The 23,928-nt window shown below is 40.4% G+C and overlaps 2 protein-coding genes across 4 annotated transcripts in view; both read right to left on the reverse strand.

Annotated features, from left to right (window-relative positions):
- Nucleotides 1-3,424: 3,424 nt before the first annotated feature.
- Nucleotides 3,425-11,104, reverse strand: LOC118781823 (actin, alpha cardiac muscle 1-like). The gene is made up of 9 exons (XM_036534919.1): nucleotides 11,067-11,104; nucleotides 10,016-10,170; nucleotides 9,159-9,287; nucleotides 8,646-8,756; nucleotides 8,167-8,251; nucleotides 7,554-7,715; nucleotides 5,641-5,832; nucleotides 4,464-4,645; nucleotides 3,425-3,660 (listed from the first exon to the last, which is right to left on the reverse strand). Exons 2-9 carry the CDS (start codon nucleotides 10,142-10,144, stop codon nucleotides 3,517-3,519), a joined length of 1,134 nt encoding a protein of 377 aa, XP_036390812.1. The 5' UTR covers nucleotides 10,145-10,170; nucleotides 11,067-11,104; the 3' UTR covers nucleotides 3,425-3,516.
- A 906-nt stretch (nucleotides 11,105-12,010) lies between these two features.
- Nucleotides 12,011-23,928, reverse strand: part of LOC118781598 (golgin subfamily B member 1-like) — a 39,874-nt gene continuing 27,956 nt past the window's right edge. For all 3 annotated transcript variants that reach the window (XM_036534589.1, XM_036534590.1, XM_036534588.1), the window contains 8 exons: nucleotides 17,700-17,818; nucleotides 16,756-16,915; nucleotides 16,149-16,295; nucleotides 14,649-14,819; nucleotides 13,839-13,936; nucleotides 13,518-13,652; nucleotides 13,209-13,320; nucleotides 12,011-12,927 (listed from right to left, as the gene is read on the reverse strand). In XM_036534589.1, coding sequence (XP_036390482.1) covers nucleotides 12,769-12,927; nucleotides 13,209-13,320; nucleotides 13,518-13,652; nucleotides 13,839-13,936; nucleotides 14,649-14,819; nucleotides 16,149-16,295; nucleotides 16,756-16,915; nucleotides 17,700-17,818 — 1,101 coding nt within the window. In that variant the 3' untranslated portion in view covers nucleotides 12,011-12,768. The remainder of the gene's footprint in view (nucleotides 12,928-13,208; nucleotides 13,321-13,517; nucleotides 13,653-13,838; nucleotides 13,937-14,648; nucleotides 14,820-16,148; nucleotides 16,296-16,755; nucleotides 16,916-17,699; nucleotides 17,819-23,928) is intronic.

The raw sequence follows: 23,928 nt of genomic DNA on the forward strand, positions 1-23,928 counted from the left end.
GGAAATCAGCTAGGGAGTGAAAAGGAGTCTAGCTCTCTCACTTAGAGAGCTTTGTTCTCCCTGTGCTGTGACCTCCCTTCTTTCCTCACACAACCTGCCCTGAGGAAAGCCAGCTGCCTCCCCCAAGAACACCACTATCCACCATGTACCTTTTTGACCCCACTCAACAATTCATTGGTTTAGTTCCTTTCAGCACAATAAACCACCCTGCTGTTTTTAAAATTTTTTTTTTATTTTACATTCTGGTCTTTGACTTTAAATGACATGCTAGCCTGACTTTCACGCCTTGTTGGTGCCTCAATACTTATTAAAATATTTTTGGGCAAGTGAGGATAATCTCTGGGTGAAAAGTTGGTTATAATGTTGGTTGAGGAAGGTAAAGTGCAGGAGTCAAGTGCAAGTGTCATTGGAAATAAGCTGTCAAACACCTTCATTTAGTTCTCTAAGAAATTACGAGGAAGTGACAGAGATCAAGGTTCAAGGGAGAGGATGGATCTTCTTCATCCTGCTTCAGCCATACACAATGGAGGAGAGGTGAGTTGCAGAGGTTACCAGCAGAATAAAGGGAAAGGTGGAGATCAGGATAGAGAGAGTAAAGATTGTTTGCTGTAGAGGGCAGCATATTACACTGTTTCTTTCTTTCTCTCGTTCTCTGTGACACACACACACCCACTCAAGGTGATGGTCTCTAATTTGCACTCCCAACTATTATGTTATAGGTAATATTTAATTTCTGAGAAACATCCACTCTGGTATATAGTGTGCCTGTGTAATGGGTGGCATCTTGCATTGTGTTTAATTCGATGTTACGTGGGTCGGGAGTTTCGAACCGAGGTTCTCACTGCTCGCTGCCAACCCCTTATGGCCAGCGTCGTTGCCAATTGCCACCAGCCTGTCGGTAACAACACTACTTAACCAGGTCTCGGGCAGTGACGTAGCCGCTGCAACCACTCGGCTACCTGCTATCCGCTACCAAGGCTTTACGCAGGACTCACACGAGCTAATCACTTCAGCTCTGCTACACCTACCATGAATGAAATTCAGCTGACTTCAGTTATCTTTTGCTGTGATGATAGCCAGGGTGAGGAAGGGATAGAGGGGTGGAGCATTTCAGTTTTGATAAGCAAACAAGGTAGATAGCAATGGAAGGAAATATGCTGCATATCCAGGTTATCTCATTTAGACACATACACACGTGCATGCACGCGCAACGATCCTCCTCAAACAAAGTGGATAGAGTCGCCATCTTGTGGTAAAACAAGGTACTGTTGCCATTCCCTGCCAAGACACGCTCTCTCTTTTATCTTTTCTTTAGACTCTCAAATGCACAGTCTAAAGGTCTAGAATTCATAAATCATTTTCTGGTCTTTCACAGGAGGATGGCAACTTTGTTATCTATGGCTGGAAGCCCATCCGGGCTTCTGACACAAGTGGAAAAACCGATGCCACCACCTTGTCATGCAGGAACATTGCAACTTAGTCATTTACAATAAGCATGATAACCTATTATGGCACTCAAACGCATGGCAACACAAAAGCTCTGAAAGGAATTGTTTATATCTGACAAATAATGGCAACTCTGTGATTGAAAGCAATGGCAAGGAAATCTGGAATTGTGGAACATGCACGTGCAGCTTGCACTGACACACTAGTGCATGTTCTTTTCTCTCTCAACATTGCTTTTATCACCAGTGATTGTAGCCTCTGGTGTACTTGTATATGACTCCTTTTTGTGAAACTGGCTTGGTACTGAAGTTACTGAGTTACATTACATTTTTATGAGAACTATAGTACTCTATAGCATATACACTTAATTGTTATGCAAGTGTTGTACTCTAAACAAATAGGTATACAGAGCATTTTGCATTCAAATTTTGATGGCTTTGGCATAAGCAATGAGGCTCCAGTCCAAAGGTGTCTTGATGATTAGTTTGGTTGTTGGGCAGAGGAATATGCATTTTGGCTTTACAGTAGTGGTGAAATTATGCATGAGCATTTATCAACAGGCAAAACAAATAAAAATAATGAAACTATGTGTCAGCTGCCACTATAGTTAATTATTGTCAACTGCTTTCTTTCTGTTCACCCTTCCTTATGTCTGTTTTTCTTTTCATTACTATTTGGTCAAAAGTTTCTTTTGAAAATTAAATTTTTTACATCAGTGTTACATATCGGACAATATTTCTGAAAAATGTTACATTTGTTATTTATACATTTTACAATGAAAACGGGTCGTCAGTGAGTTGTATCAATGTTTTTTCCCACACTTTTACACCTAACTGGAGATAAGTCAACTCTTTGTTGCTGTTGCCCTTCTCTGGTTTCTTAGACTTGCAGTACCCCTTGACATGTTTTGTCTGAAGATTGCAATAATTAACCCTCTGACATTTTATCTGAATTGCGATAAACAGACATAGACATCTATGAATGATAACAACAGATGTTATTTAGGATGCATGAATGTGCTACAAGTTTGTTGTATTGTTACAAGAATGGCCTTTCATGATTCGATACAGAAAAAGATAGGGAGAATTGAAGACAACAAAGTTTGTCAGCATTGTCTTGCTCCCTGAATCCCTTACCCTCCTTAGAAACAGGAAATGGTCATACAGATAGATCCTGAAGACAGGAGCAGAATTCCAGTCTTATTTTGATTTAGGGCCCTGATAATGCAAGAGTGCATTTCTCATAGAGGAACTAGCTTCACTAGGGCATCTGCAGAAGTAAAAGTATGGGGGGAAACTGGATGTCACTATAATTTATTTCCCTCTGAGTTAGTAAGTATGAAGCAAAGGGACGGAGGTGCTTACTACAGGAACGTGCGGACAACGTGCCATTTCTGCAACTTCCTTGTGATTGTCTAGTCACCTATTCATCAGGTGTATTAAGGCCAGACCTGTTTTATGACATTAGGACTACATAATTGCAATCCTGAAATGTGATTTTTTTCACTGCTTTCCCCCTCATGAGCAAAAAAACATAAATTACGGTTAATGCTTCATAACATAAAAACCATCCCAATGAACTCTTACAGATATCTCCTACAGGATATATATAATAACGTATTTTTAATGGATGTCTTAAGCTAGGACAAATATAAATAAATTATTCAATATGTTCCTTTTGTGAAATGTTTGAACTCATAATGATTAGCATGTTTGGTGCTGAGACACCAGGAGAATAAAGCTCTGTTCTTTATTCCTTCATGATGCATAAACTGAAATAATCTTCTACATATAATGTATCTGTTGTGCTATCTTTCATCTGTTTCATCTCTGTTCTTTCATCTGATCTCACTTCATTGAAATCTATTAGTATAAATAGATGATGCATGATAATGTGTTGAGCAGCATAATTTATTTTTGCGTCATATACAATGGAATCCAGGCACTGATAGCCAACAGCAAATCAATGGAGGGCAAATTGATGGTCATCACTGAAGACTGTAGCAGTAAGAGAGTAGACCTCCCACGGGGGGTACTGAGTTTTTCTGGAGAGGAAAGGAGGAGTGTGCAGTTAAAAGCACTTTCTGTGGACAATGGAAGGCCCCGCCTCATCATACTCATCCTTGCTGATCCACATCTGCTGGAAGGTGGAGAGGGACGCCAGGATGGAGCCACCAATCCAGACGGAGTACTTCCTCTCAGGGGGTGCGATCATCTACAGGAATAAGAAACTGTGGTCAGCACTGAAAGAAATGCCATCCTGTTTCATTGGTTGTATTCTCAGTAGATCACCTTATTCAGTGACACACAATTCTTCAAAATTTCACAAGACAATTATTGAAGCAACCAAAAAAGCTTCAGGAGAGGATATTTGTATGCTAGCTGAGATAGCATAGGGTCAGCATCAAGTGATCTGACCTATTAAATACACATGTATACATATACATTCCCCTTGCATAAATCTGAGACAGCATGGAGCAATTTGTTCTCATTTCCATGCAGACAGTCCATAATGACTCAGCTTATCCTTGCTGAAAACAAAACTGGAAAATGAAAACTATTTCTTCTCAGTGCAGATAGCTGTTTGTGCTTTCTGAGTGCAGATGGTCTAAGGTGGGTTACCCAGGGAGGTGAACACAGATGGAATACAGTTACTTCTGCTCTCAGGTTTACACATGTCTGTGGAACACACCCCAGTGAGTTCAGCTGAGGCCTACTCTCAGTATGATGCCTCACTGCAGGCCCAGAATATCCACCCGAAACAAATGATCATGTGTCATCATCCTCTTGAAAAATTTGCTACTGATGCTGGTCTTTTTTGACCATATTATCAGTCTTGGAGAGAGATGGATGGTCTTGGTGAAAACTGGAAAGCTGTTCAACATGTTATTTGTCGGGAACATTGTAATGACTAGCTGATATATTTTCATATACAGTGTGAAAAAATGCAATAACATGAACACATACACACTCTGTAACAGAGCAACTCTATGTATCTACTTGCTTTCTGTATCATACCTTTATCTTCATGGTGCTGGGAGCAAGGGCTGTAATCTCCTTCTGCATGCGGTCACCGATACCAGGGTACATGGTGGTACCACCAGAGAGCACATTGTTGGCATACAGGTCTTTTCGAATGTCAATATCACATTTCATGATGCCATTATATGTGGTCTCATGAATACCAGCAGACTCCATACCTGGTGAGGACATGAAACTTTACATTACTAGTGACTACACAAAGCTTTTTATAAAATAAATACTAAAGCACATGATGGGATTTTACCATAATATCTACAGTAATAATCAAGGTGTATAAATAAATCAGGGTTTGAATGATGTTTAAAAAAAGTGGCTGTTCAGCAGAACTGTTTTGTGTAAAAATGACAGTCTACGGTGGCCTGACCACAGTAAGACCATGCTCCTGCTTTAGAATTGGCTGACATCAGAAGCACCATGGTGACACTTGCTTGACAGATGAACAGAAGATTATTTACAAGGTCAGAGATGCCTCATATCCATGACTAGCATTCTGGCACTGCCTGTCATGACACCATACCAGCTTTAGCCAGGTGAAACTCAACATCTTTAACACTATGGATAATGCTGGAAATAATATCCTTTTGTACATATACATTGTCTCCTAACACGAGTACCAAAGTCCCCTAATACAAGTACCAGGTCCAAATAATGTGACTGGAAAAAATGTAATTTTTCCTCTTGATATCAATCACAACTTTGTTCTCAGTCTGAACTGTTTTAAATTGCAGAACTTTTTGATATTTTAGCAGACACCCATTGTGACTTGAATATAAATGGTATTTATAGTTGTCAGCCTAGATGTGAGTGTCCAATAAATTTGTTGATATAATAGAATAAGTAGAATAATAACATGAAATCTGGCATCATTTGACATGATTATTTACCTTTGATGGCAGGTCAGTCTAGGTTATTAATAATTTGGCTAATTACAACAAACAATACACAGAAGAGCTAAACTACTCTCTTACATTAACTAAAAACACACCAGTAGTTTTTTGTTTAGTTAAACAGATTAAGCATTATTATATTATATTATATCACAATACTAAAAGCAGTATTCCACCAATAATTATACACGGATGGATGTCTTGATGAACCAGCCCAAGTACTTTGAGGTTGGTTTATCCCTGATCTTTGGTGCCCATTTACTGACCAATGAAGGAAGGCTGGAAGAGGGTCTCGGGGCAGCGGAACCTCTCATTGCCGATGGTGATGACCTGACCATCAGGGAGCTCGTAACTCTTCTCCAGTGATGAGGAGGAGGCAGCGGTGGCCATCTCATTCTCAAAGTCCAGGGCCACATAGCACAGTTTTTCCTTAATGTCACGCACAATCTCTCTCTCAGCTGTATGACACAGAAATGGAGTTATGGCCTTTAACAGTGTATCACTGTATTTGCACTGTCAGCCAAATAGGTCAGTTATTAGTATGTTTTCAAGATTTAAGTCAGAAATGAGGAGGAGCTGAATCATGATCTGAATCAAATATTCTGGTCTGGCAGCCTGGCCCAAGTACTCCACCAAATTAAAACAGAAAAGAGGCCACCTGTGACTGGAATCTGGCACATTGTTTCAGGAAACAGGGAGGGGTCATTCCTACTTGATTAGAAATAAAAGTGGAGCTGAAGAGAATGGTCATCTTCCTGAACTTTCCAAAACAGGCCTGAATGCAAAAGCTCCTCCACTGTGTCAGACTGAAATGGGGATAGTGAGGTCACCACACAAAGAGGCACAGTGTTGTCAGGGTAGTCTCTATCAGATCTTCTGTGCATGTTCTCATTGGAATCATGTGCTTTGCTTGTTCAGGCCCATCACTACATGACTGAGTCAATGAGGTATCCTTCCAGAGGAACAGGCAGCAGTATACTTTCAGTTCGGTTCAGTGTAGTCTTTTTTTTAACTTTACAGGCTTCAGTACACATATGTCAGTGTAACATTGCAGTGTAACAGCTGCAGTTCATATAATGCTAGACTATACCAGTGGTTCATGTGTAGAAGGCCCCTCTGTGTCCTCCCCCAAATCCTCCCTACACACCCTTAGAAGCCCACCCATATTACCATTCCACCCAGCCCTAACACACTCATGTTTACTAATTCTCAAATTCATCTTTACTCCTCCAAATCAGATTCAGCCTATTAAGCCATCAATTATGTTTGGATCCATCATTTGAACAAGAATGCAGTCATGAAAGTCAGGCAGCCATGGCCCCTCAAGCCCCATTTCTATGAGTGATGAGCTGGCTGTCCCCACTGTCAATGCTGGGATAACAGCAAATCTCCAGCACCTGGGATGCCAGCTCCCTGAGTCACCAGACCCTGGACAAGGCCAGCTGCCAACTTGACTCATGAAGTCCCTACCCCCTATCCCTTTTGTCTCCTGCAGTGATGAACACTTTCCTCTATTTTAGTAACTTATTTTTGACCACTTGCAGCCTGTGACCATCTATGCAGCTTTTTAAATCGTCTTAAGTCACAAATATACTCTTGTGTCACATTGTTCATGTTAATGTGCTGAATATGCAAGCGACAGTGTTTATAAAATCTTTTTCTAGTTTTCTTCACATAAAGAACATACAAAGGTGTGCTGCCTTCCTGGTTCACTGGTCTATATTTAAGGAAAAAACTATTGCAGACTTATTCAGGTTTGTAGGTTGTTAGATATGTAGGTTATCATTTACGCAGACCATACAGTGTCCCCTGTAAGCCATATGAATACTGCAGTTTCAATGATTTTTTTGTTATGATACAACATTGAAGAACCAGGAAGGGAAAGGATTATAACTTTTTCTGCTAATAAACAATGGTAAATTAAGAGTTGCAATGTTTTCAGTCAGCACAGGATTGTTGCCTGAAACAGAACTTTCAGCACCAAATATTTCTAATTTGTAACTGGTGATTGAATAAAAAAGTTAGGTTCACTTTTAGTGAAAATGTTCATTTTCTTCTTACACTAAAGATCTTTTACTGTACACCAGCAATTCTGATTCCTCCTGTTGCAGCATTCATTGTCGTACCTCAATGAATACCTCATATGGCCTATTGTACACTATGAACCAATTTGTCTTACCAGTGGTAACAAAGGAGTAACCTCTCTCAGTCAGAATTTTCATGAGGTAGTCAGTCAGGTCTCTGCCAGCCAAGTCCAGCCTCATGATGGCGTGGGGCAGTGCATAGCCTTCATATACAGGCACGTTGTGTGTCACACCATCACCTGCATCCAGCACAATACCTGCACAGACAAGCCAGGCACAATCCTAGCAGTTAGATTTTCAGTAACCATCACGTCACAGCAGAGCACCTATAAAAAGATGACTACACTCATAGGTTGATTCTTCTTTGAGTTATTTTATCTAACAATATAACTTTCTCCACATTCCTCTTGGAGTATCTGTAACGCCTTATCACCTTCTAGTAATAGTGTACTGAAGAAAATCCTTTGACAACTTAATTTGTCAAGGTATACCATATGAAACAAAATTTGATGAAAGAATATGCTGATATCCACCTAGTTTAATTTGATTTAGTTGACCCTGAAGATCATCACTCACTGTTTAGACCAGATTGTGATGCTAGGGGATAAAGATCTGAATCCATTATAGAGGTGAAGGTCAACAGGCTAGTCTGTCCCAACCCAGAAAGCTCTCTAACACAATCCCCTCTGGATCCTCCTCCAGACTTACCGGTGGTACGACCAGAGGCATATAGCGACAGAACAGCCTGAATGGCCACGTACATTGCTGGGACATTGAAGGTCTCAAACATGATCTGCAGGGACAGAGGTAACACTGTGACACCCACAAGACAGGAGATCTTCAAAGAGGAGCACTGCAGATGGCTGCACATGAACAGAGATTAGGTTAGTAGAGTTAAGATAGTTTCAGACCATTGCTGCATCTGGATTATACACCACTGACAACAGCCCTCCAACATATCCTAGTTTCAATTTTGGATTTTATTTTTCTAAAACTGCAAAACACTTTGCTCATTTTTCTATTTACATGGAGTAGTTCCCCCAAGGTAATATGGATCATGTGTTTAATCTCAACTATAGGTTATGTCATGTAAAAAGTATCATGTGATAATACAGATTTCAGTAGCACCTTGATGGTACAGACGCAGATGAATTCAAGAATTTTGGAGCGATAAATGTAGGGCCCACCTGGGTCATCTTTTCCCTGTTGGCCTTTGGGTTGAGAGGGGCTTCAGTCAGCAGGACAGGGTGTTCTTCAGGAGCCACACGAAGCTCATTGTAGAAGGTGTGGTGCCAGATCTGGGGAAGTAAGACAGAGGGACCATCATGGAGAACAGATAGACAGCTGTGGGTGCAGAAACAGTGCATCCTGCAATATTTCAGTTGAATTAAATTCTTGATAACTATTGTGCATCAATGTCATCAACTCCAACATCTAATACAAAAAAGACAATGAAATGGCACTTACAATGTGTTGAATCTGTGCTAACTGGGTTGTAAAAATGGGATACAAATCACAATTCATGTCAGCTATTTCAATGCCAAAATTCCCCCAAAAATGATTTGCTTCTTATTCCCAATAAAGCTTGCATTTTACATCACTCTTGCCAATTATGACAAATGATCATTACACTCTCTGAGCTGTGACTAGGATTGACTTTGTGAGTAACAAGTGTATAGGTGACGCCTGGCCACAGGCACCTTCTCCATGTCGTCCCAGTTGGTGATGATGCCATGCTCGATGGGGTATTTCAGTGTAAGGATGCCCCTTTTGCTCTGGGCCTCATCTCCTACATAGCTGTCTTTCTGACCCATACCCACCATCACACCCTGAAGGAAAGAATACCACAAACTATTAGATTAAAGGCCTATGCTCTTCCTCACAGTGCTGACAATAATTCTGGACAATGAATCTGGATCTTTACATCACATTGAATCTCAAAAACTACAGATTTGTCTCAAGGTTGAGCAATTTTAAACCTGGTATGTTTTAATCTTAGAGGTTTCCTGAATTATTTTCAAAATCTTAATTTATGACTTGGGAGGAGTTTGTGACATAGCTGCTACAATTAGGGCATTAATCCCTTAGGTCAGGTGTTGAAGTGGTCAGGGGAAACTCTGGTTAACTGTACACCCCCCAAATATAAGGATAGAATAACCCTATTTTGGTATTTTCATCTCAATGCCTATTTAAAGCACTGTTCATTCACATTAAAAATCTGCATTATTGCATATTCAGCTGTTTTAAAACACACCAGTTCAGCTATGGCCTCACTGGCTGTAAATAACACACAGTACTCTCTACCCTGTTTAAAATAATTTCTTTGCATGAAAGCATGAAAGGGAAAGAGCCAATCATACTGCAGAGATGTACAAATGCTATTACCCAACCTCACTCACTCACACTTCAGGCATCACATGAAGTTTATGGACAAAAACAAAATGAATCTTGAATCAACTAGCAAACGGGATTGCTAATTAACCTGTCTAAAGTTATCATATTAGTTACTGTGGTGTCTGACAGGGGTAATCAGAGGGAACAGGAATGGGGGGGTCACCTGGTGACGGGGGCGTCCAACAATGGAGGGGAAGACAGCTCTAGGGGCGTCATCTCCAGCAAAGCCTGCCTTGACCAGGCCAGAGCCATTGTCGCACACCAGGGCGGTGGTCTCTTCCTCGTCACACATCTTCAGTCAGGTGGCTGTAGACCTGCCTGCACATATGCAACAACACGGCAAGCACAGGCTCAATGTCAGCATGGAGAGACTTCTACTAAATCCACAGGTGCAATTCAAATCCACAGGACTTTTAAGCAGCATTTTTTTTAAATTATAGTAATATCATTATTCAAAACCCAACAGCATACAAGGCTTTCAGCTTCAATTCTTGCTTTTACATTGAATTATTGGCATTCAGCAGATGCTCTTATCCAGTGCGACTTACATAGGATATAACGTTACCCATTTATACTGAATATTTACTGAGGCAATTCTGGGTTAAGTACCTTGCCTAAGGGTACAACAGCAGTGCCCCAGCAGGGAATTGAACCAGCAACCTTTTGGTTGGTCCTCCTCCTTACCACTATGCTACATTGCCACATTTTGAAACATAAAAATGCACCTATATATTTTTCTTTGAATTGATAACCATCACCATTCAATGGCTGTTTTGGAAATAACAAACAACCATGAGAGAATTAAATAACTAAGTCAAGACAAGCAAAAACATTTAAGTACCACATGACATTTAGAATGGCAGCATTCACTTCAATCATAAAACATAATGCATGGTTAATCTTTTGGCAGCTGTCTATGTGCTGTCAGCTAAGCAAGCTCAGATTTGCACTTGTGTATTTAGCATCATAAATCTGTAAACAATAAAATTCACAAAACAGTTAAGATTGCAAGAGTCAAATCAATAAGTTATTGTATGCAAAATAAAAATTACAAACATGTTTAAGTGCTCTTTTCATTGATATTTAATTGTGATGCAAAGAATTCAAACATTTTTAATGTTTGTTAATGCAATTAATGCCAATGTCAATTAAAGGTATCAAATGCACAGGCACAAAATCATTTCAAGAATACAGTGCATGGGGGTCAGACTCACCCTCACGAGCTGGAGAGGAGGCTCTTGTGCTGTTGCACCCTTGAGAGAGTAAGCCAGTCTTCACCTGCTCTAAGTATTTATACAGGAATCTGCAGGACTCAGGTCACAAAATTCCTCCAAAACACCAGCCCTTTTTAGGACACACTTCCACACTAACAAGCAGGCACAAAGTTAAGAGCCAGGTTGCCCTCGGTGAATAAGGAAGGGTATGGTGGAGGGGTTAAGCTGGAATCCACCCCACAAAATAGGTGGTGGTTCACTGCCTTGTATGTTAATATTAGAAAGAAATTTATTGCATGGGGTGAGGGGGTGGATGGTCTATTGAGGGAAGCTAGGTTGACAGCACATTCATGCAGAAAGGCATTTTGTGTGTCCTGCAGCATTGTGCGCTATAAATATGACCTGGTGCATCAGTCATAATGGAGGCATGGACATTCTGCTGTCAATCAGACAGGCCATTGCTCACAGGGAGACATTTCATATAGAGGCTGACAGCCTAACAGCCTCAATGTATAAAATACCTTCAAAGGAAATTTCAAAGCCCTTGGAATGAGTATGGTGAATACTAAATCATAATTCTGTACAGCCTTGTTTAAATATTTGTTATGTATGAGACAACTGTCATTTGCATTTACTTGTCAGTTATATAAAGCTTGCCTAAAACTTGGCTGAAAAGAATTTGATTTGTCAGTTTAAACTACAGATCATACTTTATGTATAGAAAATTGAGTCAAATTTTCCAAAATATGCATGGAGTCACTCATTTAAAGCTACCAAAGCCTCAAAACAGATTTTATCAAAGAGAAGGTGAAACCAGGCTGAAATGTGAAAGTAAGCAAAACAAATAATTGAATGAAACTAGAATAAAGAAAACATAAAAATTAACAGTAGAGAAAATATTTTCAAAAATATGTCATAAATCGACAAATTACCAGGCTAAACAATGGTTTTCAGATAACTTTATTAAAATTACTTTCATTTAAAGCAACCGCACCTCTGAAATTGCTTGACTGTATTGCACACATTTTCCCTATTGATATCAAAAGGCTAAAGAACATTCTTTCAGTGTGAATGTTATAGGTTATAACTGATTTTTCTTAAAAATAGAGCCTATATAGAAAATGTCATCTTTGATGCTCTCAGTAGCTTTTAACAAGGATTTTTTTCCTCAATCACAACATATATACAGATCAGTAGGTACACAGTATTACAGAAGCTGGGACACACCTGCTGTACACAACAGTATAATTTTGATGTATGTGACTAGGCATGTAAACGATCTGTGAAGTATCATGAACTACGAACACTACAATACAAAGGGAACAGAACCGGATATACATAAACCTTATACAATATATTTGAAAAGAAAGCCCTGCTGGATTGCTTTGTAATGAATAAATTAAACAGCAGTTAAATTCAGTGCATAGCTTAATCAGCAGCTAAATACATCATGGCATGGCCATGCCACAGCAATATCCTTAGTGCTTTGAGTACTAAAGTGAACTCTGTACTGTTTTAGACAAAGCAAGAGGGGAGGGGATGTCTGTTTCAAGGTGTATGAACAGTTTAAGCAGCAGTGAAACAGCAGAAGTGATCACACAGCTAAATGTGTATTCACGCCTTCCAAAAGCATTAGTCTTCTGGGCCTGAATATGGGCCCTGTGGGCACTGATGTGGATCTGTGCTGGCTACTATTAGTGTTCTATAGGGTGCCAGTGAGGCACATGAAGACAACCACGTGCAATGCCAGCAGGTAGGTAAGAAACAGATAGCGGGACTTGGCCCGGGATGTCAGCATCTTAGAACAGTACAGACTCCGCCCACGCAGCCATCGTCTGCAGGCAAGGGCTCCGCCTTTCACCTGAGACAGAAATAAAAGACATTACCACAGAGTAAATGCATATCATCACTTCATTGTGAGCATCAGGGCCTTTAACATATTTTGCATCCCAAACTAACACAACCTGGGACTCCTTTGTTTAGATTTTATCCCTCAAACTTATGTTAAAATAATTTCCACGTGAACATCCACGTTACATTTTGAAGACATGTATTGAGTAACTCACACTGAAGCATAACAGCTAGCTATTAACAGAAATCCTTCAGGAAACAGACTGCAAAACAAGAGTGGGCGACACTCACCTTGCGCATGACCACATGCTCGTTTGGGTTGATAATGAGAGCCTCCCGCTCATCATCTGACTCCAGCTGAATACTGAACTCTCTTGGACTCCCTCTTGAAATGCTGTCAAAGCTGAAATGCAGCAGCAGGCAAGAAAATAATGTCAGGTTAATGACAGACAACATATTTTACTCAATATTGTATGCTATACTGTTTAAAGGTAAGGTCATACCTCAATAAATAACCAAGACCAACTGAATGCTGGTCAAATGTGTCAATGTCATCCAGGTTCAGAGTGGGGAGATCAAATTGAGCAAATGAACCTGTACCTTTTCACTTTCTCTTCAGCTACACCCAGAGCCTCCTCTGCAGCTTCCCTCCTGGCCCTCTCCTCTACCAGGCTCTCTGTCAACTGGGACTTTTCTTGCTGGATGGAGTCAAGCTGTTGCTCCACCTCTGCCAGCCTGTCAAATGCATATACACATATGCACAGACACAGACACACAAACGGGCACATTAAGTGGAGAAAGGTCATCAGTCACACAGCAACAGGACACAACTAGTTACACTCTAGCTAACAAGCACTAAAAAAATCGCATCCCTTTGTTCACAGTAGTTTATTTGTCTGACATATCTCTATGCAATGTCACCTGCTCCTCAGCTCTTGGGCATTCAGGCCTTCTATGTCCACTACAGCACTGCTCCTTTCCTGTGGTGCTCCTGGTGGGACTTCCACTGTCACTGGCCCCTAGAAGAGAGAATCACCAAATCAACCGAAATGCCACAGAATGTATAGGAGATGATGTATAATCATGGCAGCGGTACCATGGATAGAAATAGAACTCGTATTATGACATGATAATGTGATGTCGTTCTGTTACAAATTGCCACAGTTAAGTATGATGTAGCAAAATTTTCTGTTTCAATAAATGCAGATGATACAACAGAACCACTAATAAAAATGTTTCAGGCTTTCACTCAAGCAGCCAGAAAGCATGCATTCTAATCTGTGCATCATGTGGCTTGTTAGAGTGTTCCCTTGAAGAATCGGGAAGTGTTGCAGTAACAGATCCAAATTAAACATGGAGAATGGTCAATCTGTTGACATAAAATCAGGCAATTATAAGCAGTTAGCAGGATAGCAGTGTGTACAGGAAGTAAAGCATTCATATCTAGCTAGCTAGATATGCATTGCGACAATACAATTTAACTAGCTTGTAAGCTTTTTTTCTCTTTCCATCTCAAGTGTAATGTTTGAGAGGACATTACTTTTTGTTTGTGTAACATGCCTAGCAGTAAATGTAACTGGCTCATTGAAAAAGTCAGACTTTTTGAATGAGCCAGTGACACTTTCCTGTCCATTATGTGACCTGTGTTCTAAATACACGGAGAAATGGACCATTATTTCCATTTCTGCACCGTACCTATAACATTCATAAATTTACTTTGGGAAAGCTCACCTGTACCTGGCCCTGGTAGGGCTGTCCAGGACGGCTCTGGACCTGACTCTCCAGCCAGTAGCAGCGGTTTCTGGCAGCTCCCCAAGGCTCAGCTGTGTCTCCCCTCAGGGTCTGAGAGACAGCCTTCAGCTGGGAGGATACTCCCATCTTTTCCTCCACAGTCTGCAGCAACTGAGAGCGAAGATGAAACACAAGAGTTAAAATCCAGAGCAAGCAGGATTTAGGAAGGAGAAAAGTCATTGAGCTGCACACGCACACAAGTTCAGGTCAATACACTAATGGTATTGATTACAATTGCCCACACAACATGCTATTTTGAGAATAATATGAAAATCATGCAAATCAGTGTTGTCCACAAAAATAAACCATGTAAACAAAACAGACAAAATATGTAATATTTAATGAGACATATTTACAAATTCAGTTCCTGTTTTCTTTAAGTAATGATGCTAAAAAGACACACCAAAGACACACCCAAAGGGCAAGCACACTACTGTTCTTGTGTGGCTTATTACTATTTATTATTCATCTAGCCTTAATACCGCCTACACCTTTTGAACTACAAACACAAAACCAACAACAAATCGACTGGTTCGTTCACCATTGGTGTGCTTGTACTTTAATAATTTTACACTTACACTTACATTTAAAGATATTTACAAAAAAAAAAAAACGCTCCCCCCATTATAAAGTATAGGAGCGACCAGCAGGAGAATTTCACTCCCAGCTTTGAACAACACATCTTTTACACATCTTCTTGAATTCTGGCTGTAGGGGCATAAATTATACAGCAAAATGTAGGAAAAATTGTGCGGATTCTGACGATGCCTTCAGGTCAGTGCCGAGTTCGGTAATGAGCCTAATTAATCGCGGACTTCAGCTGCCGCTCTAAGTTGCGTGCCCATGTGTTCTGTCTCAAGCTGCATAGCAGGGTCACACAGAGAGGGAGGGTGGATAAGAAGGCAAACGGTAACTCCAACAGTGATATTAACCCTTTCACTTGTAAATATATTGCAAACATGCAACCACACATTGCATTTTCTTCAGGAATACATACAAATCTAGTTTTTTACAGTGTCACTGATTTATCTGTGAAGTATACAGTAAAATTACTGGTAAATTTGAAAGAACCACCAATGAACTTGCAGGCATTGCACAAGTGCAAAATGTGAATGCACACTGCTGCTGCTAAGTAGTGCTGGAGTCCCCAGCTGCAAAGCTCAAACTACATTATGTTTCCCTACACTGAGCAGCAGCCACAGCAATTTAAATACGTAAGGCTACTTTATATGAGCTGTGGAGAGATATAACCCAATTTATGTGCCACTTCATTGCTTAGACTGCACCCTACCTGAAGAAAGGAATTATAGAGGAATACAGAACTTTCTGCAGTTCAGGTGTACTCCTTGTGGGAAATGGCCAAAGCACTCCCTGACACATCTTGGAAAAGCAGCACAGGCAAACTCACTGTGTCCGACTCATAAAATGTCAGCTGCATACCTTGGCATTGAGTTGCTGGAAGCGTACATCTCTCTGGTGGATCTCTTGCAGGCAACGCTGTAGATCACTCTGCAGCTGCCCTCGCTCTGCCAACAGCAGGGAGAGCTGCTCTGCAGAAGCATCCTTCCCCACTAAGGCCACACTCTCCTGAGGGCAACAGTGAAACATTACATATGGAACCACAGTGATCTTTATATCTGTAAAGAGCCTAATCACTAGTCACCAGAGATGCCTTTTTCTATGCCCCTAGAGGCATGCAATAAAGGGTTTCAAGCTCCCCTCTTAAGGACAATATTGGCTGCGTACAGCTTTCAGGGCGAAAATCTGTAAGATTTTTGCCCTGAAAGACCTCCACAACCTGAAAATGGCTTTACTAATAGCAGTTACAATATGACTTATTATTGATCTGACATATGTTAGCAAATACAAATAGGATATCTTGAAATTCCAGTCAGTACATTATCCAACCATCTTTCTCCTGTAATCAAGGTGATGACAGCAAATGTTTGTATAAAATACATGTTTTGCATTGTTTCATTTAAAGTTTTTACATTCTTTGGTCTGGTGTTGGTAGAATGACATGTGAATGACATCAATCTCTCTCTACCTTGGCAGGATAGATGGCCTGGGTGCCTTTGGCCTCCTTCAGCTGGATTTCAGACCTCAGCCTTTGCAGTTCACCCAACTGATGTTCCCTCTCGGCCACCACAGCTAGGTGCTGCTCCCTCAGGGTGCAATACTGTGACTGCAGCTGGTCCTTCTCAGTCCTGAAAAACAAAGCCCACATGCACTCCTTTGATCAGCATGAAACACTGAATTCATGAGGACTCCTCTTCTAACTAACATGAAAACAGTGGGTGTCGTCATGACAAATTTCTTGTGCCACAAAACAAATAGGATTTGACACAGGTGAACTTGGGCCAGGGGAACTCTTACAATTCATACTGTATCTGTCACTAAGCATCATTTACTAAGAATGTGTTATTCTCAGGGTCAACTGTAACTGCATGACCAGCAATGACATGAGGAAATCTGACACTGTCACTGTCACTGTCACTTTACTCCAGCCTTCACTGCATGAAATAACAAAGAACACTCCTCAGAGCAACTTTCTTCATGAAACTCTTCACTTTCTGTAAAATAATGGAAAGAAAAGGCAATCTTCGACTGCAATACTGCCTTTTACATGATTGTTACTGATTGTAATATGATCGATTCTCATCAAAAAGTGTATTATTCAACACAGCTGCGTGAAATAATACAGCATACTAGGTGGTTTAAATGGAAACCACACATGGCATCAAAGTATTAAGGCCTGATCTGATAAAGATCTTTGTGCAACTGGTAACACTGGTAACCACAAAAAGCATGCTGTAATTGTTCATAGTGTTTCTTTAATATAAAACAATGCTTATCCCATCACATTTTGCAAATTAAGCCTACCAGTGAAATGATTCATACTGTGAAGACGAGTAGAACTTAATATATTACTACAACATGTTTGCCAACACTGAGTTGTTTGATCCAAGGTGGTGTTCTAGCAGAACTTACCTCAGTTTTACAAGTTCTGTCTCGTACTTGTTGACATCCATCTCAGTTTTCTGATCCAATCTCAACTTCAGCTGTGCCAGCTCTGTATTCTCAGATCTCGGGCTTCCAACTTCTTTCAGCTACAGTAAAAAAAAACAAAAACAAAAAAACATTAGCTCTAATACATTACTTACTAAATGACAGTGTTGCCACACCACAGATGTCATGTTTATGAAATTTAAGCCATAACAAAACAGCCAGTGAATAAAAGCTGCATGCTGCCTGTAAGCTTCAGCACATGGTTGTAAAATGAGCCTGACATATTGATACAAACTTACCAGCCTATCTTTCTCATTCTGAAGAGCATCGGAATTGCTCCTATGGCTACTCAACTCCACATTTTTCACAGGCACATCCGCAGTGGGACTCGCCCCTTGCCTGGCCTCATAAACATGCTTTGCTTCTGCAAGCTCCTGAATCAGCCTGTCTCTGTCATCCTGCAGGCTGGCCATCGACCTGGAAAAGGCCATCACCTGTTTGCTGTATGTGTCATTCTCATGCAAGAGTCTTTTCAGTTCCACATCCTTCTCTGAGATCGTTTTGCAGAGTTCATCTATCTGGTCAAGTAGCTGAGAGTGAGTGTCACTGCTCTCAAAGGCTGAGAGTTTCTGGATCAGAATGTATTGTTCCTTATTGAGACTGCTAAGCTCAGCGGTGGAATCATTGAGCTGTTGTTCTTTCTTTCTCATTGCTGCTGTGGTTTCCCTGAGTTCCTCGTCGTACCTGCTCCGCAAAACTTTGAAATCCTCAATGAGCTGATCTCTGTCATTCTGTAAGGCAGCCATAGCTTTCCCCAAGGACTCATTTTGACACTTCATGTCCTTGCTTTCACGCTGAGCATTAGACAGCATCTGTTCGGTTTGCATCAATTCTCTGGCTAATTCTTCCACCCGTTCCTCTGCAGTCTCCCGCTCGCTTCTCATGAGATCAACCTCTCGTTCAAAGGCATTGAGTTCACTGTTGTACTTATCTTCAGCCTCTCCTAGTTTCTTCTCAGTTTCACTTTCTAGTTGCTGCATGCTCCTTTTCATGTCATCAGCAGCCATTTTTTGGGCAAACAGTTTTTGCTGAAGGTTGTTACATTCTGCAGCTTTGACTGCAACTGCCTGCTGCAAATCAGAAATCACTTTGCCCTCATTCATTTCTGACTTCTCCTTTCTCAGGGCCAATATGCTGGCCTCCAGTTCTTGAACCTGAGTTCCAAGTTTTGAATTTTGAGTTTTTAAGGTGCTGTTATTCTCCATCTCTTTCTGGAGGTTAAACTGAGCCTCCTGGCACTGTTTTTCCAAGGCAGCCTTTTGATTTTCAAGATTTTTAATGCAATCTTGTTGTTTCCTGAGCAGTTCTTTCAACTGGTTGTCCTTCAGGGACAAAACCTGATTGAGGTCTTCTCTGTAGCGGATCAGCTGTGCTTTGAGCATGGCATTCTCAGAATTCAAATCATCCATCTGGTGGAGGAGCATTTTGATGTCTTGTTTCAGGTCCTTGCTTGCATTGAGATCATCCTTTACTAAGCTTTCTTTGTCTCTTGCAATACTCTGATGTTGCACCTCCAGTACTCTGCAGTGAGACACCAACCGATCCCTTTCGGCTTGTAAGGATGTTGTGGTGTTTTTTAAGGTCTCTGTCTTTGCAGCCATTTGTTCCTTCTCCTGTATTAATCTTTCCATTTTCATCTGCAATTTTCTGACCTTGCTCTCTAGTCCCCTGAATGCGTTGTCTGCCTTTTCCTTTTCAGTATATAAGGCACTTAACCTGTCTTCATAACTTGTGATTTGGGCCCGGTGGTGCACCTGCAACTGTTCTAGATACTCTGACATTTGCCCATCCCTTGAGGACAACAGCAATGAAATCTCAGAATCTTTGTTCTGAAGTAACAATTTTAGCTGCAATGCAATTGCTTCCTGTTTCTGAAGTTCAACATGAAGTTTGTCATGTTGGGATTGTGTCAGGAGGAGTTGGGACTCTGTGTCAGACAACTTCCTTTCCACCTGGACAAGAGCTGACTGCTTTTCTAAGACTGAATCTGATTTGTCAGTGAGCTGTGCCATCAGGGAATGTTTATCATGTTCTAACTTCTCCATCAGTATGCTCTGCTCCTTTATTTGTCTTTTTAAGGTTTCCACATTTTGGCTAAGTTCAGTATTAGTTACACCTAAAACAAATAATTGCCTTTGCTGAGCTGTGGCTGCTACTGTGTATTCATTCAATGACCTTTCTTGCCTTGAATTTGTTAGCTGTAAATCATTCAGTAAATTCTCTTTCCCTCTAACATCCTCCAGAAGTCTCATGATAACATAGCTTTGTTCAAGAAGCTGACTGTCTTTTTCATGTAATACCTTTTGAAATACATCATCCCAGTGCTTTGTAACATCACCACTTTGTGGGCTGATAGAGAGGGCTGCCAGCTTGGTGAGGTTTGTCTCAGACTCTCTCTTAAGAGTTTTTATCTGTAAGTCTTGAGAGTCTATTTGTGTTTTTAATTCCATTACCACCTCACTATTATGGTCTTTTAGACCCTGTAGTTGAGTGATTTGGTTCTGGAGATCTGCAAGTTTGCCTTCATGAAGTATCATTTGCTGCTCGGACTCTCTTTTCAGTGCTTTATCCTGTTCCAGCATCTGGAGCTCATTCTGCTTGACCTTTCCTGCAATCTCCTCTTTCAGTTTGTTGTTCTCAGCATTCATATTCACCAGTTCTTTCCTAGCGTCACTGAGCTGGCTCTTATATGATACAAGTTCTGCTTCAAGATGCTCCCTCCTATTCTGAACATCAGAATTCTTCTCAATCATTTCTTTAAGTTCTCCCTCTAGCCGTTCGCGTTCTGACTGAGACATCTTTAAAGATCTTTCCAAGTCCAGTATCAACTCCTGGTATTTTATGCAATCATGCTGAAGTTGGTTGATTTCTTGGTGCTTTTCTTTCAAAAGCTCCTGCAATTCCTTCTTCATATTTTTTGAGCCATCGCTTCCTCTTTGAGCAACTTTCAGCTTTTCCTCAAACTCCTTCACTAATTTTAATTGCTGATCTTCCTTCTCTTTGCATAAGTTAGCCTTTTCCTCCTTGCTCTCTGTCAACTGGACAGAGAGTTGTGTATTCTGGGATTGGAGCCCCTTCACCGCTTCTGTCAACTCATCAATTCTTTCTGAATTTTTTAAGAGCAATGTTTCTAAATACTCATTCTCGTTTTTCACTTTATCTGATGTCTCTTGAACATTCTCAAGTTCCTCTTGCAAAAGAGTCTTGTCATCTTCTAAAATCCTTACCTTCTCATTTAAGATGATATTCTCCTGAAGATTTTTATTGGTAACTTCTTGAAGTTCTGCCACAGCCTTGTCCTTTTCATCTAATTTGACTTCATAGTCTTTGTTCAACTGGATTAATTGTTCAGACAGATTTAGGTTTTCCTTTTGCATTAATTCTATCATTTCAAGCTTGGCGACAATTTCTGCCTTCTGAGCCTCACTGTCTGCTGTTAATGAATCATTCAAAGTAAGAGCCTCACCTAGTTTTAACTGCAGATGCATCTCAGTAGCTTTTGATTCACTATGCCACTTTTCTAAAGAAGAACTTGTTGTTTTTAGTTCTTCCGCTAAATTGGAATTGTCTTGCTGAATCTCCTTTAATTTCACCCTAAGCTCTTCTGATGATTCTTTAAGCCTGCAGATCTCTGTTTCAAGTTGGGTGTTCCTGAGAGTTAGCTCGTCAACACTGCATCTTTGTTTCTCATCAAATTCAAACAGGTCTTTTCTGATCTTCTCATTTTCTTCCTCCAGCTCTCGGATCTTCTGCTGCTTGGCCTTAACAAATTTCTGCATTTTTTCTTTCATCTTATCATTTTCTTCTTCTACTTGACTGAGCTGCTTTTGGAGACTCTCTTTTTCCACTTCAGTTTGAAGCACTTTCAAGAGAGCCTCTTGCTTCTCTTTTCGGGCTGCTTCCAGCAACTGTCGCATCTTGTCCATTTCACAGCTGACATTTTCATAAGCTTGTAAAAGAGATTCATATTCCTGTTTCAGTTCTGTGTGTTTGGATTTCCATTCAGACAATTCAACAGTCTGGGAGTCTTTAAGGGACTCCAACTGGCATGAAAAGGCTTGCTTCTGTTGAGTTATATTTTCTATCGTAAGTTTAAGGCTTTCACATGCAGCAGAAAGGTTATGGTTGTCACTCAAAATTCGATCAACCTCTGAAATTAGTTCCTCCTTTTCCTTGCTCAAGGACAATAGACATTTCTCCAAATCTTCTTTATGTTGTTTTAGTTCTTTAACAGACCTTTCAAAACTTAAGGATGAATTACTAATTTCCTCTTTTTCTGAGGACAGGGTCTGAATTTGTTCCTTCAGGGACCAGTTTTCCTTCAAGGCTTCTTTTCGTGAAATTAAAGCTGCCTGAAGTTTTCTTGTGATCTGTTCAATAGATTTATTTTCATTGCTGTGCTCCTTTGTTTTGCTTCCTTCAGTCACACCTGTGGATCTCTGCTGCAGTTCATCAACTCTGGTTTGAATCTTTTCTAATGCAACCTCATGAAGATGTATTTTCTTCTGCAGTTGTTGTTCCAATGCAGCAATAAGTTCTTCCTTATGTCTTATTGCATGATCTCTTTCCCTTAGGCTTGCCTCAAGTTCTTCAGTATAGGACTTCAAGGACTGTATGTCCTTTGTTCCTGCAAGGGACTCCTGTTCCAATTTCTCCTCCCGTATTACACTTACTTTCTGAAGATCTTCCTTTGGTTTCTCTAATTCAGCAAGTTTTGCCTCCAACAGGGACACTTCATCTTTATATTTTTCTACAACTGTATGCATGGTTTCCTTTTCTTTCTGCAATGTTTTAATGTTCAAATTATAGCTTTCAACTTGAGCCTTAAACTCTCTCAGAGAGCACTGTGATTCTTCCACCTCCATTTTCAAAGAATCCCTCTCATGACAAAACTGTTGTTGACTTTCAGTTAAAGTGTTTTGGGTGGTTTCAAGTTCTAAAGATTTTTGTGAAATCACAGAAAGTGAATTTTTAAGTTGTTCTTTAATTTGACCGTTCTCTTCAAGAAGTGTTCTATTCATTTCACACAGGTCCTCAAGCTGGTGTTCCTTACCTCTTTCAACTGCTTCAACTTTAAGTTTAAGCTCATCTATCAAAGCTTGTGATTTTTGCAATTGTTTTTGCTGTTCTATGTGCTCTTGTTTTTCCTGCTGGTACAGCTGCTGTGCCATACTAACTTTCCGCTGCTGACCCAAAACTTCCTCAGACTTCTCTTTTATCTCAGCACATGCTTTTTCAAGTTCAGATTCTAACTGTTCTACTTTTTTGGCATACTCTTCAGAACTCTGTCTCAGAGCAATGAGCAATGCATCTTTATTTGCCATATCATCCGTCATGTTTGCAAGTTTACTGTGAAGGACTTCTAACTCCTCTTCATTTTTTGAGGTAGTTTGTCCTTGGCTTTCCTTTTCAGCAAAGGATATACTGAGATCATTAAGTGCCTTCTCCTTTTGTTCAATGCACTTCCATACTGTGTTCAGTTCATCCTGGAGGGAAGCTACAACCTGTTGCTCATCCTGTAGTTCTTTGACTTTCTCATCATATTTCACCTGGAGTACATTCATTTCATTTGCATGTTGAGACTGCTGCTGTAGAAGCTTGTTCAAGTCTTCTTTTAGCTCAGACAGTTCCAGGGCATGCTTTCTTTCATTTTCTTGCAATTTCTTCATGGTTTCCTTTCTAGCTAATAAAGCAGCATGTATCTTCTTTTGCAGAACTGATTTTTCTTGCTTTACCTTAGTCAGTTCAGTTTCAGTATCTGACCTTGTAGCTAGTGATGTTGCTCTTTCCATGCTGAAGCTTTCCTCTCTCTCTGTCATCTCCTTTTTAAGTTGATCCAATTTCATTGTCATCTCACAATGTTCACGGTCAAAGACTACCTCTTTTTCAGTGATGCTCACTTGGAGATGGTCAATAAATTCACATTTCTCCTTAAGTGAATGGAGTGTTGTAGCCAAATTAACCTCTAGTATATTGACCTGTGTCTGTAAATGTTCTATGTTGTTTTGCAACTGTTCCACAAGAATTTCCTTCCCTGAAATTGCTTGAGAAAATTCTTGGATTTCACTTTCTTTTTGGGCTATCTGTTGTTTCAAACAGTCAATGTAAGCTTCATGGTCTTTGGCTGTGTTCTCTGCTTGTAAGGTCAGTT

The sequence above is a fragment of the Megalops cyprinoides genome, chromosome 8 (assembly GCF_013368585.1).
Source record: "Megalops cyprinoides isolate fMegCyp1 chromosome 8, fMegCyp1.pri, whole genome shotgun sequence".
Lineage (NCBI taxonomy): Eukaryota > Metazoa > Chordata > Actinopteri > Elopiformes > Megalopidae > Megalops > Megalops cyprinoides.

Coding starts and splice junctions, on each gene's coding strand:
- LOC118781823 (XM_036534919.1), bottom strand. CDS start 10,144: ATGTGTGACGAGGAAGAGACCACCGCCCTGGTGTGCGACAATGGCTCT. Junction 8,757..9,158: donor ACTGGGACGACATGGAGAAG/GTGCCTGTGGCC, acceptor TTACTTCCCCAG/ATCTGGCACCACACCTTCTA. Junction 3,661..4,463: donor CCAGCACCATGAAGATAAAG/GTATGATACAGA, acceptor TTATTCCTGTAG/ATGATCGCACCCCCTGAGAG.